Consider the following 15,930-nt stretch of genomic DNA (forward strand, 5'->3'; position numbering starts at 1 on the left):
CAGCAGGCAAGGAATCTCAACCGATGAACGACATCGGTACTGCAGTCGCTTCTGTTTTTGTGACGAACAGGGACGAGCGAAGCCGTAGGTGCTTCCTCTGTATCGGGAGGGCCACAACCCTCCAGCCTTCTGACCCGGCTATCGAACGTCTCATAAATCCCTTCTATTCCGCTGGTGATTTAAGCAAGCACTTCAAACGATGTCATCTCTCCAATCTTCAATCAAACGAAAAGCTCTATTGCCGCCTGTGTGATGAGACGTTAGATCATAAGATGCACTTGCAACACCATGCTGAGACAGTACACGGCACTATATCACATGGAGGATGATCTTTATGAACTTAGCATGGAACAATCTTTGGCAATCTATATGGCGAGGCCTTCTGTTATTTTGGGACTGCTGAACAGTCCGTAGCTGTAGACAATGGCCTCGAGATTCAGAAGATTCTCCGACAACGAGAGAACCTCCGCCAGGCCGTCAAGCGCCAGGCTATCTCTTAAGACTTGCGAGAATCGGCGAATGGAATTGAAGCGAGCTTAAGGAGAAGTATCGACAATGCTGGTCACGGCATCAAGGGGTAGTTGATATCGAGTGGCAACTGGCTGGACAGACCTTTGAAATAGCGACAGAATCGCCATCAGATGAGAGTGTCTACGATCGATTGAAAGGTAAAACCTCGTAATGGTAGGGCAAAGGATGTATTCATCCCGCCCAGTATCTACGGACAGCCGCCCAGAGGGCAACGAATACATGTATACGACACTGAAGGGTTCAGCAATCTTACACGGCAGGCTAATCCCACTTGAAGCTGGTAGACATCTTGTTCGATCCCAGGGATGGCCGCTGAGAGATGTTTCGCTAGATAGTATTATAATAATCTTAGGTTCTTCCCTACGCTCTTGACATGAACTTTCCACTAATTATAATTTCTAAAAAATATTTTCACGAAGTTGACACTAAGGGTTGAAGCATTGAATTGACCTGTTCACACTGTGACGGGAATTGCAGAGTGATGATTTCCTACACGCTATTCAAGAGGTCTATAAGCCAGCAATAGACGAGGATCGCCTTCTGCAGGATCGTAGTGGAGGTCGTTAATGCACATCCGGAACTTTTGGATCAGTCAAGATAGCAAGAGTCAATTAAAGATCTTGGTCTTTGTTTCGTGCAGTATATTAATACAGAAAATTAGCCTCGGGCAACTCATCAACTACATGGTTGTGGACGCCAAGAGGCGTCGTTGCCCCAGCTTGCTTCCCATTGCTTAAGTCCTGAATGTACTGGTGTGCTTGGTATGATATATACTCCTGAATCAAATGGCAATCGCAGCCGATGTGCTGCAACAGTTTCATGTTGAGGTCATAGACTTGCATACTGAGGTCGGAGACATGATTTGACAAGTCACGGTTTACGCGTTCCATGTCTTGTTGGTCTGCTCGAAGCCTCTTTGCGTCTTCACGCTTTTTGACGCGGAACTTATTGGAGGCTATGCGGTTCCTTTCCTTAACCGTTCTGCTGTGCTTATCGATGCTTTCGTCTGGGTCGAGAGACAGTGTTTTCGTAGCCTGGGAAGCTGGTTTCGCTCTGCCACCACGGATTTTAGGCTTTGTCGAGGTAGTGTCGGGCTTTGATGTTTTTCGAGTTGAGACACGTCTCAAAGCCTTTGAAGAATGTGGCCGACTTGCGTTGTGCTCGCGTTTGTCAGGCTGGGTTGGTGGAGAGCCACGGCTACTCTCCAACTTGCTGGTCGCAACGTCTATTCTAGTTGGATCGGTGGGCGGGGATGGAAGTGAACAATCGCGTTTCGAGGTTATAGGACGTGTCCACTGAGTCGAGGCATCTTCGTCGCAGGAACAGTCGGAACATAGCGGTTGCTGTTGTTCGTGGACGTTTGAAGCGGCGGTTGTAGATGATTCGGCAAAGGTTGCATACTTTACAAGCGACCACGGTTCCCAAAAACCTTCAGAGGGTGCGTTGTAGAGATGGATGTCTGAGGGATCATGGGCGATGGAGTTCGTGTCGCCGGGAGGGTACTGAGCCGATTGTTGGAAGAGAGAATACACAGCGCTCATCTCGGCTAGTGAAAAAAATCGCTTGATTGATTATCAATTTATGGCCGTGAAGTAATTGAAACAGTGATGAAGGCAGCTGCCAAAGACCGAGCTTGGACAGAGGGCATGGCTATAAACAAGAAATGGCGGAGGTGTCTTTGGTACAGGCACATAGTGCGGGGGGCAACAACAGGCGCAGGCAGTGGCGCGTACTGTAGGTGTAACGCAGTGGTCGAGCAATGTGGTTGAATGTGATGAATAGGCGAAGTTCACGCCATGCGGAAAAGCTATGGAAAAGCCAATGTCTGAGCACAGAAAGAGATTAAGCCGAAGCAGAGACGCAAGCAATAGAACTCGAGTTTGGGTTTTAGTGGGGCAAACTAACCCAAACGAGATACCAAAGTTGGAATGACAATTGGATATTTCGGTCCAGCGTGCTTGAAGTGGACTTTGATTTCGGATACTTGACTGCAGTACCCATTCCGAGGCACAAGACTTTGCCTGTCTCAACTGCCACCCTTGCTTTACCCACAAAACGCCGAGCCGTCGCACGGGCACAAGGCGAGCGCCAAAACGCCTGAGGGAGGATTTCCCAAATATGTGGCATGCTTTTATTGTGGCATCGGCCCTCTATCGCCGGACTGTATCTGTTGGACTGCGGATCTTTTGGCCTTTACGACAGCAGTGGGGACCCACCCATGTCTCGGATGACACTTGAACCGCGCCTCATTACTACTAAGAAACATGAATTGCATGGCTTGGCGTAAGACGCCTATCTCATTCTCTCCATAAAGAGGTCATGTTTCATGGAACAAGACGACAGGTCACTTATGTGTTGCGTACGAGACCATCCTACACGGTGCCCCAGGTTCAGGGCTTGGTGATGGCATTAGCAATTGGAAGAAATTGTGGGGTTGGACCGCGGCCGACGGCTTTGAATGATGGGAACTTGAGACATCTGGTATGATAAACTGAGAAATGGCAAAGATGAACACCGAATTTCTGCGGAACAAATCAGAACAAGACGTGGACTTGGTCTAATTAATCCCCAGACTTTTACAGTAGCATATCAATTTACCATTGAATTGCGGGATCATCCCTTTTGATCCATTCGTACTTAAAGCGTTAGCTTGAGCAGCCTGTCAGGAGCCTTGCTGTTAGTTAGGTTCATTCTTGCGATTTTTGTTTCTGTCTCTTCCTGTTCTGAGATACGGCCCTGACTTATATGCGCGCATTCTAATTCGGCTATACGTTTATCCTTTTATTTCCATCCCAGAGTGAGACACCATGTACAAAAAAACATACAACAGCGCGGCCTTGGCCCGCCAGCTCAAGAAGCAGGAAGCCGATCGCAAGTCCCAGAAGCAGGCGCGTGAGAGGACAAAAAGTCGCATCAAGCATCTTGAGAACATGGTTGAGATTTTACGACAAGACGAATCAGAGGCGCGAATAGTCTCGCTATTGCACCAGCTAGACCAGGTCACAAAGGAAAAGGACAATTTATTACAGGTGCTCGGTTCGCTCGACTCAACTATTCGTCGTCAACTTGGTAACCACACGGGGAGTAATCCTGCTTCAGACACAACGTCCGGGTTATCGACGCACGCATCAACAAGAGAGCCTCAACTCCCAGAATGGGGAAAAAGAACAGTCTCAGTCAATGGTACTAGGGAATTATCGGGAATATGTAGCCCTACAATGCTAGAAAGCTCAACGGGCTCTCAGCCAAGCAGTCTCTTTGCCTACGACAGCTGGACCTCCACCGTCAGCAACGAGCCATATCCCACAGCTATGGTCTTTGACAACCCGATCTGCCCACCCAACGTGGATCAGCTTTGGCAGTTTTCAATGTTGCCCGAAAACGAGAGTGGTATTTCCGTGGCCACACAGAGTTTCTGAACTTTGACACGCAACGAAGCGCTGATGTGACGTATCCAGGAAAGACAGCAGCCACCAAGAGTTTCACTGGAATTTCTGCGAAATTTATCTAGTAAGGTATTTCAGATTGGTAACAACTCTTTGTGACGCATAGATGATGGAACGCAAATTTTTATTAAGATCAATTATAACTTATTGCGTCATTTCTTTCTGGGCTCTAATAACTGGTTCCCTGTCAGTATTGGCCCATCTAGACGTTCCGCCGTAGCAGTCCCCTTCACTGAACTTTGGTTGTTCCTATGACGTACAACATACGCGGCTGTCGCGAGTACAGGTAACGGGAAGCTTTCAAGCTTTCATTCTGTCATCTTCTGTTAAGTCACAGCAAGCATACTGTGACAATAGGACTGACCCTTGCCATGTCAGACAGCGGTAATGCTTTGTCAGTAAACTTAAACTTATACTTTTTGCCTATACGGCGAATACAGACATATACTTCGGCGCCGTAGATATTGAGGCTATTATTCTTGAGTGTGCTCCATTTTTCCTTGAAGTTCTCATTACTCCAGTCTCTCTTTCTCACGCGCATGTACTCGATGATAGCCATTGTTATCGCGACGAGAGAGAAAGTTGTTATAAAAATCTGCCAGGGACAGGATACATGTAGCAACACTTCTCTAGTCCATTTCCAGTTACCGCAGGGGGGATAAATTTACTTTTGAGTTTGTGTATTTAGGAAGCGGTCCTTGGCTCCTCTGCGATGATGCCAGCCAGTCAGTGATCTACTTCTTGTTTTAGGGCACATGCACGCCCCGGCGGCTCTAGATGAGGAACCCACACGCTATAATTAACGAGCTATAACGGTAAAAACTGGGCCTAGCTCTCTATAACAACCCTAACTTGCCGCTGGACCAGTAGATGAACGCATTCCACCCAGCCCCTCATTGAGGTTTAGATGTGCTGAGGCTCTGGTATGAGCCCCCCATGCTTTGGTAGGTGTGCTCTAGCTGAAGCCTCCTAGCGCACCCAACTCCCAACACGAACGCGGTTGCGCGTAGACCTCGTTTAGCCTGAGTCCATGACCCATGCCTGTGTATTCGTATGAGGGCGTGTCTAGAGATGGCCCTGAAGGGTTCGATTGAAATATTGGTAAAATGGGGTAGCCGAGACTGATGGTATCGACCCAAGCAAGGGGTATGACCTGGGTTTGTTGCCAGCTCACATCCATGCAACCTGACTCTGCAACTCCAGGTAGATTGGAAGAAAGCTGGGAAAGGAATACTAGGAAACAATCAGAATCATAGGCCTAGATGTAATTTCTTTTCTTTTTGACTAACGTTCTATTTCGAGATCAGTATATGTTTGGTTCAGGGCAGCCGCAATGGCATCTGAATCGTATCGTGGCGTAGATAAGCTTAATGAATTGGTCAATTCAGGTGCGTTGAAGTTATCGGACCCCCTTTGGTCAATTATTGGGGCCGGCCGTTGGTCAGGGATAGCGACGTCAATTGCTTTGCCGCACACCAGGTTGCACTCCCTCTTCAGGCGGGAGCAGCTGGCGCATGGAGTCTGACGATCATCTCCAGGCCGAACGCACCTGATTTTGCGTTTTCGGCAGTGGCCTTAAGCTCCCAGTTAGCGTATATACTGATAAGCATGCCTGGGAGACTTTCCACACGCTACACGAGCCCTGTCGTAACTAAGTTTACTTTTCTTACTCTTGTCAACCTTGCTTCTGTATAGTAGCTGGCAATTCATCGAAAGCGACGCTAGTAAAGAACAATCTGACTTAGAAAATGATTCTAGGAAACAGAAGTAAAAGGCTAAGGCAAGCGTAAAGAAAAAGAGGTTGTTAGATAGTAAAGAAAACCAGGAGGTCTGTTTATATGTACTCACTTGGTAGATTGTCTGACTTTTTAATTTGTGGCTTCTGGAAATTGTAAGTGTGGCTTGAAGGGATGTCACTCGAAGATAATAATTGACTGATTTCAGAAAAGTTTGGGCTTTGATTGGAGAAAGCCTGACGCAAGGGTGAAGTTGGACAGAGTCCCAAGTGGTGTGCTGCCTCAGGTATGAAGTCAAATTATGAAGTTTTCTGTTGGTACCAAGACAATGGCCAGAACTCGTTAACCCACGGCTTAATCTACCCGTATAACCGGACTGATTTACGCATCGCGGCAAATAAACATTTCCATTTACCCTCCCCATGATGCAAAGCCCCAAAAGCTCAATCTAGTTCTATCTTCCTGTTCGTTTAAAATGTCAATGTTGGCACTCTTGGGGATCTAGTGTCTGGTGGTTCTAAATGAGAAACCCCGCGCTAAAAGCAGGGAGCGCTAACGCTAGAAAGAGATGGACCTGAGGCTCCCTCGTTCAAGAAAACGTGCCTTGATCAGAGAATATTATTGTAGGACCCATACTTTGCGTGAGGAAAAGGAGGGAAAAAGGCTATCTGCCATTTCCGACTCGACATCTTCTGACTATGAAGTGCGGTGGGTAGGACTCTTATGCTCGATTTCGAGCTGAATGAAACGGCTCGCATTAAGTGGAGGAACCAGGTTATTAAAAGTCACTGGCATGGGAAAAGAATCGCTGGTAGCTGTATGGTTCCAGCCGTTGTAGTTGAAAGCAGCAGTGGAGGAATACATATGTCTCCTCGGTATCGATGTACCCGTACTGGATGCCTTTACCTATCATGTAAGAGAAGAGCTGGGTCACGACGTCAGTAGCAAGTCGCGTCGCTGCAAATTCATATCCCTCACCCTCCTGGTTGATCACATCACAATCCGGCTGGATCTCTAAGGCCAGCCCTATGACAATCTCGCCACGTCTCGACTTATGTGGCGCTTTATACTCGATCGCGATGACAGTGATATTTTGATCGTCAGAGGTCCGGTATATACAGAACTGGCCCCCTCGGTTGCCCTTCCCTCGTGTCTTTCGATATTGTCGAGTTATTCGGCTGGGCGGTCTGGAGCCAATCGACACTTGCTCCATCGATTCGGAAGGGGAGTCATCAGTAATACCGAGGTTCGTGTGGCTTTCAAAAGTCACCGTTCTATCGAGGTCGAGATAACTCCTCAGCGATGAATCGTTGTATGTCACGTCCATCAGCTTCTGGACAGCATGTTCCACGACGTCTCGCTCGCAATTTCGAGGTCCAATCTCGCTGCTGACTGGGCGAAGCAAGGATCTCACGTAATCCTGCTGGTGTCGGGATGGAAAGGCGGGTTGGGAAGAAAAGAAGTGACTGAAGGAAAGCTCGTTCCAGATATGTTCTTGTTCCGTCGCGAATGTGGTCCACAGAATAATTCGTCGAGGGTAAATTCGGCCGGTCGGCTTCGTCGTGTCCGCTTGTGTCGTCAAAGAACGGTCGGTTATTATTTCGACAGCGAGGCTGAGAGAATGACATGTTTCGAGATATTGTTGGAGTGTCAATGGTCGCGATGCGTCTGCGCGTTCTTCGGCTTCTTCGCGTCGGCGTTGCTCTTCTTCTTGTTAGTGTTGTTCCTCGAGGGCGCGCCCTTCGACAGCTTCACGTCGTCGTTGCTCCTCTTCGCGCAGGCGGTGCGCTTCCCGTAGCTACTCCTGCAGCCGCTCAAGTTCCCCCATGAGGCAGATACATTTGCGCCGAGACAGGGCGGGTGAGATGCTGGATAAGGGAAAAGCATCTGGACAACAGAACACCTGCCCCGAGAACCATGGGAATTATAAGCGGGTCAGTCCACACAACCACATTTGCGACCGAAATGCGGGGCTTGCCTAAGTTTGGTCAAATGACAATTCCACGACCCCACAAGAACCAAGCATCTTGAAAGCATGGTTAACTGACTAAATTGAATCTGCGCTTCGGAGGCGTTAAAATGCAGGTGAATTCGTAACCAAGTTGTTCTTTCGCATATGTCAACAAGATTCCCTCTCCCAAGCCTTAAGTCTCAGAATAGCATAGAAAGATAGAGCCCGCAGCTGTTTTTGGATGTTTTATCGCATGCTGTTATGTACTTCCTGTTTCTATACAGGGTAGCTCAAAAATCCACACTAAAATCTAGAGCGGGGACAGCGTATCGATAAGAATTAATCTTTACCTCGGCTCCGTAACACCCAAGCAACAGCCCCAAAAAAAAACTTCCGTAAATAAGACAATAGAATTTATTTCAAGTTTTATATGCATATATTCCACTCATATAAAGACAAGCAATTCACCTGGTGGCCTTCGCTGCTCCATGCTCGTATCCAAGTACTGCAATGTAAGTTTGGTTGCACATTTTGTAGAAGGGAATAAAAGAATCCGTCGAGGGGGAGAATGCAACCAACAGTTAGTTCTGCTTTAGACTAGAAGATTTCGCAGTGTTAGAACCAACAATTCTCAGTCCTCATTCCCGAAAAGGGAACTGGCCTCTAGAGCAACTCTTATTTAAATAAGGTCAGAAAGGCTTTTCTGCCGAACTAAATATATCCAGTCTGATACTCCTCCGAGATGCTCATTCCATAACGCAAGAACTGTTAGTTATTTGCACCAACGCGGTCAGGTGAGGAAACGTCTATTCGTTGCCAAGATACCCTTTCTAGGATAAGGATGGGAGTCTGGCACAAGCATAGCCTCTAGGAATAAGCGCGAGGCTATTTTAGACAATCACGATCATACGGCATAAACTCAAATGAATATCGAATTAATCTCATCATCATGGTTTTGAACGTAGACGCCACAACATCATTTATTTCCTCCCTCTCGAAAAGATTGAACTCAACAATGGTATCGTCATGGATTTTGAGGTTTGTTATTGAATTTTCAGGTAGCTTAGGCCTAATATTAATACTTTTTGCTCGCTGATTACTTAATGATTCTTTACGTGGCGTCAAAGTTGAAGATAAGACTAGCATCACCGTGAGCAAGCAAGAGCCACCGATGTTCTCCATCGGTATTGCCTTCCTTTACTAGCGACGGAACCTTCCAGCGCAGAGCTAGATGCTTATCCTCATAACGTACCAAAAGTCGATGATGCTACGACATGATTCCATTCCTACCTTATGATGGATCAAGGTCGTACATTGAATATCACTGTGAAGAATAAAAAGCGTCTAAGTCGTCAGTCTCTCTAGCTCGATCACAAAGAGCTCATTCTATCTGAAATTCTTGTTGATAACAAGCATCTTGTACACGATTGATAAACAAGATGTTAGACAAAGGTCGAAATATCAACATCGGATCCAGAAGCTCTCTACCTTTGCACATAGATATACAACAGTCGCGGGACGAGCCCCATTCCCAGCAATTAAAGGTGAGCTTGATATGCATGTTGACTATAGAAACAGTCGAGTAACGCTAGAGGTTCTAGGGTCTAGATACATCTCCGACGCAGGATTTGAGAGAACTCATTCGTCTTCAGACTATCGCTATCTCCGCGATCGAGAAATCTACGAGATTACTAGTAGAGTCTATTTCTCTTCTACAAAACCACACCCAGGAAGTTCAAGATAATCCAACCACCTCAACTCAACAGGAGACTATGCACGACGATGACGTCAACGCTGCAGATACTATTCAGCCCAGTACAGTAGCGAGTATAGGCTCTGCTGCACATGCATGTAATCTAGAGAACATCACTGTTGGTAAAGAAAGTCAACAGACGATAATCTTAGAGGGTGGGGGATCGATAAGGGCAAGGAATATTACGACGGGCGACGCGTCGGTGCAGCTCATCGGTAAGCTTTCCGATGTGATGTTGCAAAAATTTGTCCGGAGCTGGAATTGAAATTTGGAAGTAGGTAGCAGGGCAATAGATGAACTTACCTTATATTAGCTCGAATGAATGGACAAGGAAAGTAGATTTTGAAGAATAAGGCAGCAAAGGTGGTCTAAGATTTCGATATGACCCAGAGACACCTCTTGAATACTCATTGAAGCATAAGAGCATGACCCTTATTGCATAATCGAATACCCCTAGCATAGCCTTCCATGCACAAGCAGAACCCCCATCACAAACGCTATAAGAGTAGCGGCAACCTCCTTAGATATTCAGCGTATAGGCGTCGCACCAAGGAGCTTCGTGATCAAACGGAGTAGAAACAAGATCATTGGGAATATGGTCGTCCGAGATCCAAGTGCCAACTGTTCAGCATGCTCCACTAAGAGCTGGATCAGCTCAGTATTACCAGCGCGGAGCGCCCACCATATCAGACTCTGGCCGACGCCGCCCGATGCCGCCCTGCATCTCAACGGCTGCACCGCTAGTAACAAGAAGCTTGGCCACGTGCAGGTGAACATTCGCTACCGCAGCAAATAATGCTGTTGGACCCACCTAGTCCTTGACGTTCGGGTTGACGCGCCTATCGGAGAGGAGGACTCGCGCCGCTTGGTATCGCCCAAACCTAAAAGCGAAGAAGAGGGCTGTACGGCCAAGAGTCGTCCGGTTTGCTGGCGTCGATATGAGGAGCCCCTAACAATAGCGTGATCACCTCGGCGTTCGCCCTTGTCTCTTGCAGCCAGCTTCAACCTCCTCAGTCACTGCCTGCTGTTTACACTTTGAGGAACGGCAATGTTAAGCGTCTAGGGTATTCATCATACTATACAATATCTCGGCTCCTCCTCACTCAGACATAATGGGAGTGTGCCGACCCAAACACAGCCTCCAACATCGCAAGGTCGTTTCGACGACCTTGCTCTGATCGTTCTCGGTCGCCTGCCAGTCCCGTCACCTTCGTATCCTGCGACGCACCTGACCTCGATTTCCGCTTGTTTGGTACTAACGGCGCTAACGGATGTCGTGGTTTGTCGAGCAGCGCAGCTCGCTCAAAGTCGATTAACAAGACATTGTCAGTTCGTGGATCATATAAAATGTTGGCCGCTCGTATATCCTTGTGGATCACGCCTCTTCGATGCAGAGTGGTCAACGATGTCCGTGTCTTGGCCTCAAGCTGCATCATCCCGTCATTACCAAGCTGGACTTTGTCGACGCAGTGACCGCCCCATGACATGAATGCCATGTATACTACATACACCCGGTGTGCATAATAGTACGTTTTGCGCATCGACCTTAGATCAATTTCACCTAGGAAAACTGGCATATTCTCACCCTGGTATGCCCTGCACCGTTTATACACTGCAGCTTCGTGTTGAAGGTCTGGGATGAAAGCCCGTACCGTGCCTTTGCTGACAAAAGTGTAGCCATACTTTAGCAGGGTCACCTGGAAAAGTACCCCACGCGCTCCACCCATCCCCAGCGGGACGATGCCGTCGTCAAGGGAGTAGACCAGCTGTTTTCTGAGATGTTCAAACCATTTCTGGTAGGATATTGGATGACGGATGCGACCATTGGGGCAGCCTTTTCCGCCAGCAGTCGCCTTATGCAGAACTGCGTTTGGGCAATCTAGGTCGAGATAACCGCCTGTCTTGAGACGGAGAAGGCATTGTTGCGTACAGTACTGCCGACCTTGGCCTTGACCACTCTCTCGGCCGCTTGATCGGAGCCGAAGCGCTATCCGTTGGCTCCGTCGAGATCCCAGCCTAGCAGTTGGCGCGCTTGGCGTGGGCGTATCTGGCGGTCCTGGCGCTGACTCGTCGTCCGATGGCTCGCGCCTGTCATCCCGCCGTAAAATGCTGTCGCTGACCTCAACTGCAGCGGTTCGCCTAGTTCGCCTTCGGGGAACGGATGGTGTCCGATCAACGTTTTTGTAAGTAGTAGGTCGGTACTCAGATGAGTCGTCCGGCGACACCGTTCGCTCGTCTTTGGGAATGGAGCGTAAGGTGCTTTCGAAATCTACAGTCCATGTCTTCAAACCCTCCATGGCCTTGCCACGTTCCTCCTGGCCATGTCCACGGCGTTCCCCAGGCGAACCCAGTGCCATGAGTGTGAAGGCTAGATACTGGGCGACGGCTGTGCAGAGGTGAGCGTTTTCCGGATGTGCCAGAACCTCCGGGACAGGCTCAGCAAGGTGATATTGAAGTCTTTGGGGACATTTCCAGTCAATCTTGAAGAATATAAAGGCTTCGCCAGTGGTCAAAACCCCATGCTCAAGGCCGCTTTCGATCATGTAATGATACGTCTGCGTTACGGCGGCTGCCGTCAGCTTTTCCGCGTTGTATTGGAATCGCTCCTTTGTATCCGCTGGCTTCGGGATCGTCTTTCGGTTAACCACCTCTTTGTAGATGTTCATGGGGCGAAGGCCGACGCGAAGTAGCGGAAGAGACAGCTTGTGGGGTGGCTTATACTCTTCGACGTGCAGCATGCGGCGCCACTCCGGTAGATCATCGTCGGATCGATATATGCAAATCTGATCGGGTCGTAGTAGGCCTAGGTCTCGTCGGTGGTCGGGCGTCTGTGGCAGCGCCGGCGGTCCCTCTCTCTCGACAACCTCCTCAGCCACGTCACTGATCGCATGAGGATGGTTCTCGAAGACGATGCCGTTGCCAAGGTCAAAGACACTCCTGACATCATTGACCTGCTTGAGCTCCTCTACGATGGCTCGGACTGGATCCTCGACGGCCTCGTGCAGGAACCTTTCCAGCATCTTTTCATCTGCTATCGGCCGGCGGGCAATCCTTTCCCCTAAACCAATGAGAAAAGCTCGATTCTCGAAGAGACGTCGCTCGGTGGGAAATGTGGCGAAGAGGGCTCCGAAAACATCCTTCTGTTCGTCAAGGAAGTCGGCCCACGGTGCCAGCTCGTTGGGGCACCATTTATCGCGCGGGTTGGTGATGGAGCCCTTTGACGTTAGGTTGGGGTTCATTTCGACAGTTAGTTTCGCGTACGCGAGGACGTGTGAGTCTCCCAAGTATTCGACGAGCGTCAATCGTTGCGTTTCTCTCTCCGACGCTTCAGCACGCTGTCGTTCTTCTTCGGCACGTTGTCGTTCTTCTTCGATCCGCTGCTCCGCTTCCTCTTGTTGTTTTTCGGCGCGTCGTCGCTCTTCTTCGATCCGCCGCTCCGCTTCTTGTTGCTGAGCGTGAGCAAGCTCCAACAGCCTTTCCAGCTCTTCAATCCTCCCGAGGGCATCCATCTTGAGCTCTGCGTGCTATTTCAACCAAGCGGCTTTTGTGTACATGAACAAGTCATTTAGTACGAAGAAGCCGCCCTTTCCCCTCTTTGGGTCTGTTGCCGGGGTTACAGTGTGGAATACCGGATAAATTGCGGGCCATCAGCACAATATCTCGACGGCGGCCACATCTGCATCCGGATGCGGATAGACTTGCCTAAGGCCACAGGCTAGGTCGCTGTCGACATTCGTCGCCATGACGGTCGTAGTAAGGTCGTGAGGGTCCTTAGGAGCTTGCGGATCTGCTGGGCAGCGTGCGCTCGCACAGCGTAGGTGATTGTAGACGCAGGTGTAATCCAGTGCCTTCCCAGGCTGCCTGCAGTGCAGGCTCACGAGTAGGCAGCCTCACTGGTCGTTGCATCTTATTGTCGGTGGTGGTTCCGAGCTCGGGAGCACAAAACGCGCATTTTTCCATCTCTGTTAAGGCAAAGATGGGTCGTAGCCGAGATTTACGTGCGTTCTTGGTTGCACGACAGGCGGTCGGACCCCGGCCCTAACAGCCGACTAACAGCTAGTGTCAAGGAAAAACAAATGAGGGGAAGGTGCTGACTGCTCTGTCGGCAAGCTGACATGTTTGCAAAGCGGCTACCCCTCTCCATCAAGCAGGTCTTATGATGATGACACGCATCCGAGAGGTTTTATTCAATCCAGCTGTTGATAATTTTCGGGGATGCATCATGGCTGCGTCGGCTGGAGCTCGTCTTCTGGAGTCCGTTTCCAGAAGCGATTTTGTGCAAGATACTCTGGAAATCGTGTCCTGGTACCCATTCCGCACGACGTGCCCCACCGATTCGCGGTGCACGGTACCTCAGGGGAACCTGAAAACGCAGAGATGTTAGGATATAGCCCCACCATAGACCATCAATATCGCAGAGGGCAGCTCCCCATAACTCCCAGCAAGTATAGGGGGCTTGTGCCCTAAAACTGAACCTCAGCGCTGGAAAGGTTCCGTACAGTCACCCATTCGAACGCGGTCGCGATCAATATCGAAACACGACAATCCAGCGACGGCAACCATCACGGCGACAATAGCCCATCTCCAACGCCAAACCTACCCGATCATCCGGTCCTCTTTCCTGGCTTGCTGATCCAGGCTTAGAAATTTATAAGATTCTCAGTAAGAACCACATTGTGATAGATTCGTGACGGGAAACCACACGAACTCAGATGAGCCAGACCGTACATTCTTGAATTGAAACCTCCCCGCAGCTTCAGCTACGTAACTTCCCAATAGCTAGTGACCATTCTTATGAGCAGCTAAGTCATCCGCGATGTTATGCGGCTGACAGTTCTTCAGAAAGCCGCTTACCGAACTCACCCGTGAGCGCTAGGAGCTGAAGCTCCCAGAAGTTGCTCCTTAGATCTATCGACGTGTACCTCTGGTCTTTTGGAGATTATTATAATAGAAAACCAGCTTCACATACCAAAAGTAAACTTGCAGTCTGATGTTTTTTGTTAACCTACGGGCGCAACCTGAAAACCACGAAATGCAGAAACATGTTTCTGCAAGAAGTAGCTGCAGCTTTCTCAGAAAACGGAAAGCCTGGTTATAGCGAATAAGTAGATGCAGCGGGTACCACCTAGCGTGCCAACACTGGGACTGTACATAAATTCATACGGACACATATCCCCCACAGCCAAACCAAGGCAGAGTATGCAAACTAAAATAACTCCACATGTTGAGGATTTCAAGCATGTTCTAATTGGACATGTACGACTCTGCAATTTCGCTCAAGAATACGCCGTCAGTTCCCTATTGACAACGTCTCAAATCCGAAACATGAATTGTGGCTACGCCTTCTGAAGTCTGTTTTTTGAAGCCTTTTCCATAAAATTCATCCTTAAAGCTGTCTTGGAATATTCGCTACTGAGGGGCGACTACAAGAACGATTTTCTGTTTTCAGATTACCCCCACATTTTACCTTTTCTAGTTTCTACAGAGCCTCAGTTCTCGGCGCTTACCAGCCAGTTTGGCATACAAGACAGCGAAATATTATCACATGAACTCGGTAGTCAGTTTTCTGCATCGCGTCTCTGGTTGCATTCTATGGAACTACAATCCAGACTATGGTATTTGCCTTGGGTGTGACCTCACGCGTCCATTTTTTGTTCGCGAATTACTAGTTCCTGTCTCCAGTGTTCAGGCAGGTTAACTCCTGCCAGAACCCGAGTAAATCCGTCTTGAAATCAATTTGGCGCCAAAACCAAAAGTGACTCGTGTTCACTAGCGCCTTTGTTCTAGTCGTGTGTTGGCGTCTAATATTAACCTAAGCGCTTACGAAGAGCTGACTTCAGTCTTACAGATAAGCTTTTTTCACCCCAGCTACTGATGATCTTCAGAGGTTAAAGGTGCGTCATAGCTACACCGGCTGGAGTACGTCTTTAGGGTCTTTAGGGAGAAGAGGTTTTGTGCAAGACACATTATGCCCAATAGATGTGCGAGGTGCGGTACCTCGGCATCTGTAAATGCAGAGATGGATTGCTCCACTATAGCCATCAATATTACAGAGGGCAACCCCCCATAACGCCCAGCAAGCGTAGATGCTTATGGCCTAAAACTCAATCTCAAGCTCGACCGTGTGTTGTACGGTCACCCATTCGAACGTAGTCGCCCGATCATCGAATATCATTTTTGAACGAGAGTCTGACTTCTCTGCATGTCACGGTGTGATTAATTGCTGAACTTTTCCTATGGGGGCTAGGTAGAAAGATGGTGCGCGAAGTAGCTAAATAATTACAAATGCTCCAACAACAAATGTCTTGTGAAACGCGTGACTTGTGAAAACTCTTTGGCCTTACGGCATAACGGACAATGGAGTGATCCTTGCGGGGTTTTAAAGTCGTGTGGAAGCGGCCTAATCCCTGGGTTTGGGGACTTGTCGGCAAGCTGATCCATGAGACGTTGCGGGAGGTTCTTTGGCCACTCAAAAAGACCCAATTGCGCCCCATACTCGCTTGTATGTATGTC

At 48.8% G+C, this 15,930-nt stretch overlaps 4 protein-coding genes across 4 annotated transcripts; 1 reads left to right on the top strand and 3 right to left on the bottom strand.

Moving 5' to 3' along the window:
• Positions 1 to 1,175: 1,175 nt before the first annotated feature.
• On the bottom strand, positions 1,176 to 2,072 carry FMAN_15472 (uncharacterized protein; the record flags this gene model as incomplete). Its single annotated transcript, XM_041826299.1, has 1 exon — positions 1,176 to 2,072. One exon carries the CDS (start codon positions 2,070 to 2,072, stop codon positions 1,176 to 1,178), a length of 897 nt encoding a protein of 298 aa, XP_041691563.1.
• A 1,266-nt stretch (positions 2,073 to 3,338) lies between these two features.
• Positions 3,339 to 3,950, top strand: FMAN_15473 (uncharacterized protein; the record flags this gene model as incomplete). Its single annotated transcript, XM_041826301.1, has 1 exon — positions 3,339 to 3,950. The coding sequence occupies one exon, from the start codon at positions 3,339 to 3,341 to the stop codon at positions 3,948 to 3,950; it is 612 nt and encodes a 203-aa protein (XP_041691564.1).
• Positions 3,951 to 6,491: 2,541 nt separating this feature from the next.
• On the bottom strand, positions 6,492 to 8,154 carry FMAN_15474 (uncharacterized protein; the record flags this gene model as incomplete). Its single annotated transcript, XM_041826302.1, has 2 exons — positions 6,492 to 7,417; positions 8,133 to 8,154. 2 exons carry the CDS (start codon positions 8,152 to 8,154, stop codon positions 6,492 to 6,494), a joined length of 948 nt encoding a protein of 315 aa, XP_041691565.1.
• Positions 8,155 to 10,520: 2,366 nt separating this feature from the next.
• FMAN_15475 (uncharacterized protein) lies at positions 10,521 to 12,926 on the bottom strand (the record flags this gene model as incomplete). Its single annotated transcript, XM_041826303.1, has 1 exon — positions 10,521 to 12,926. One exon carries the CDS (start codon positions 12,924 to 12,926, stop codon positions 10,521 to 10,523), a length of 2,406 nt encoding a protein of 801 aa, XP_041691566.1.
• Between the last annotated feature and the right edge of the window lie 3,004 nt (positions 12,927 to 15,930).

This window comes from Fusarium mangiferae (genome assembly GCF_900044065.1).
Source record: "Fusarium mangiferae strain MRC7560 genome assembly, contig: FMAN_scaffold038, whole genome shotgun sequence".
Classification (NCBI taxonomy): Eukaryota; Fungi; Ascomycota; class Sordariomycetes; order Hypocreales; family Nectriaceae; genus Fusarium; species Fusarium mangiferae.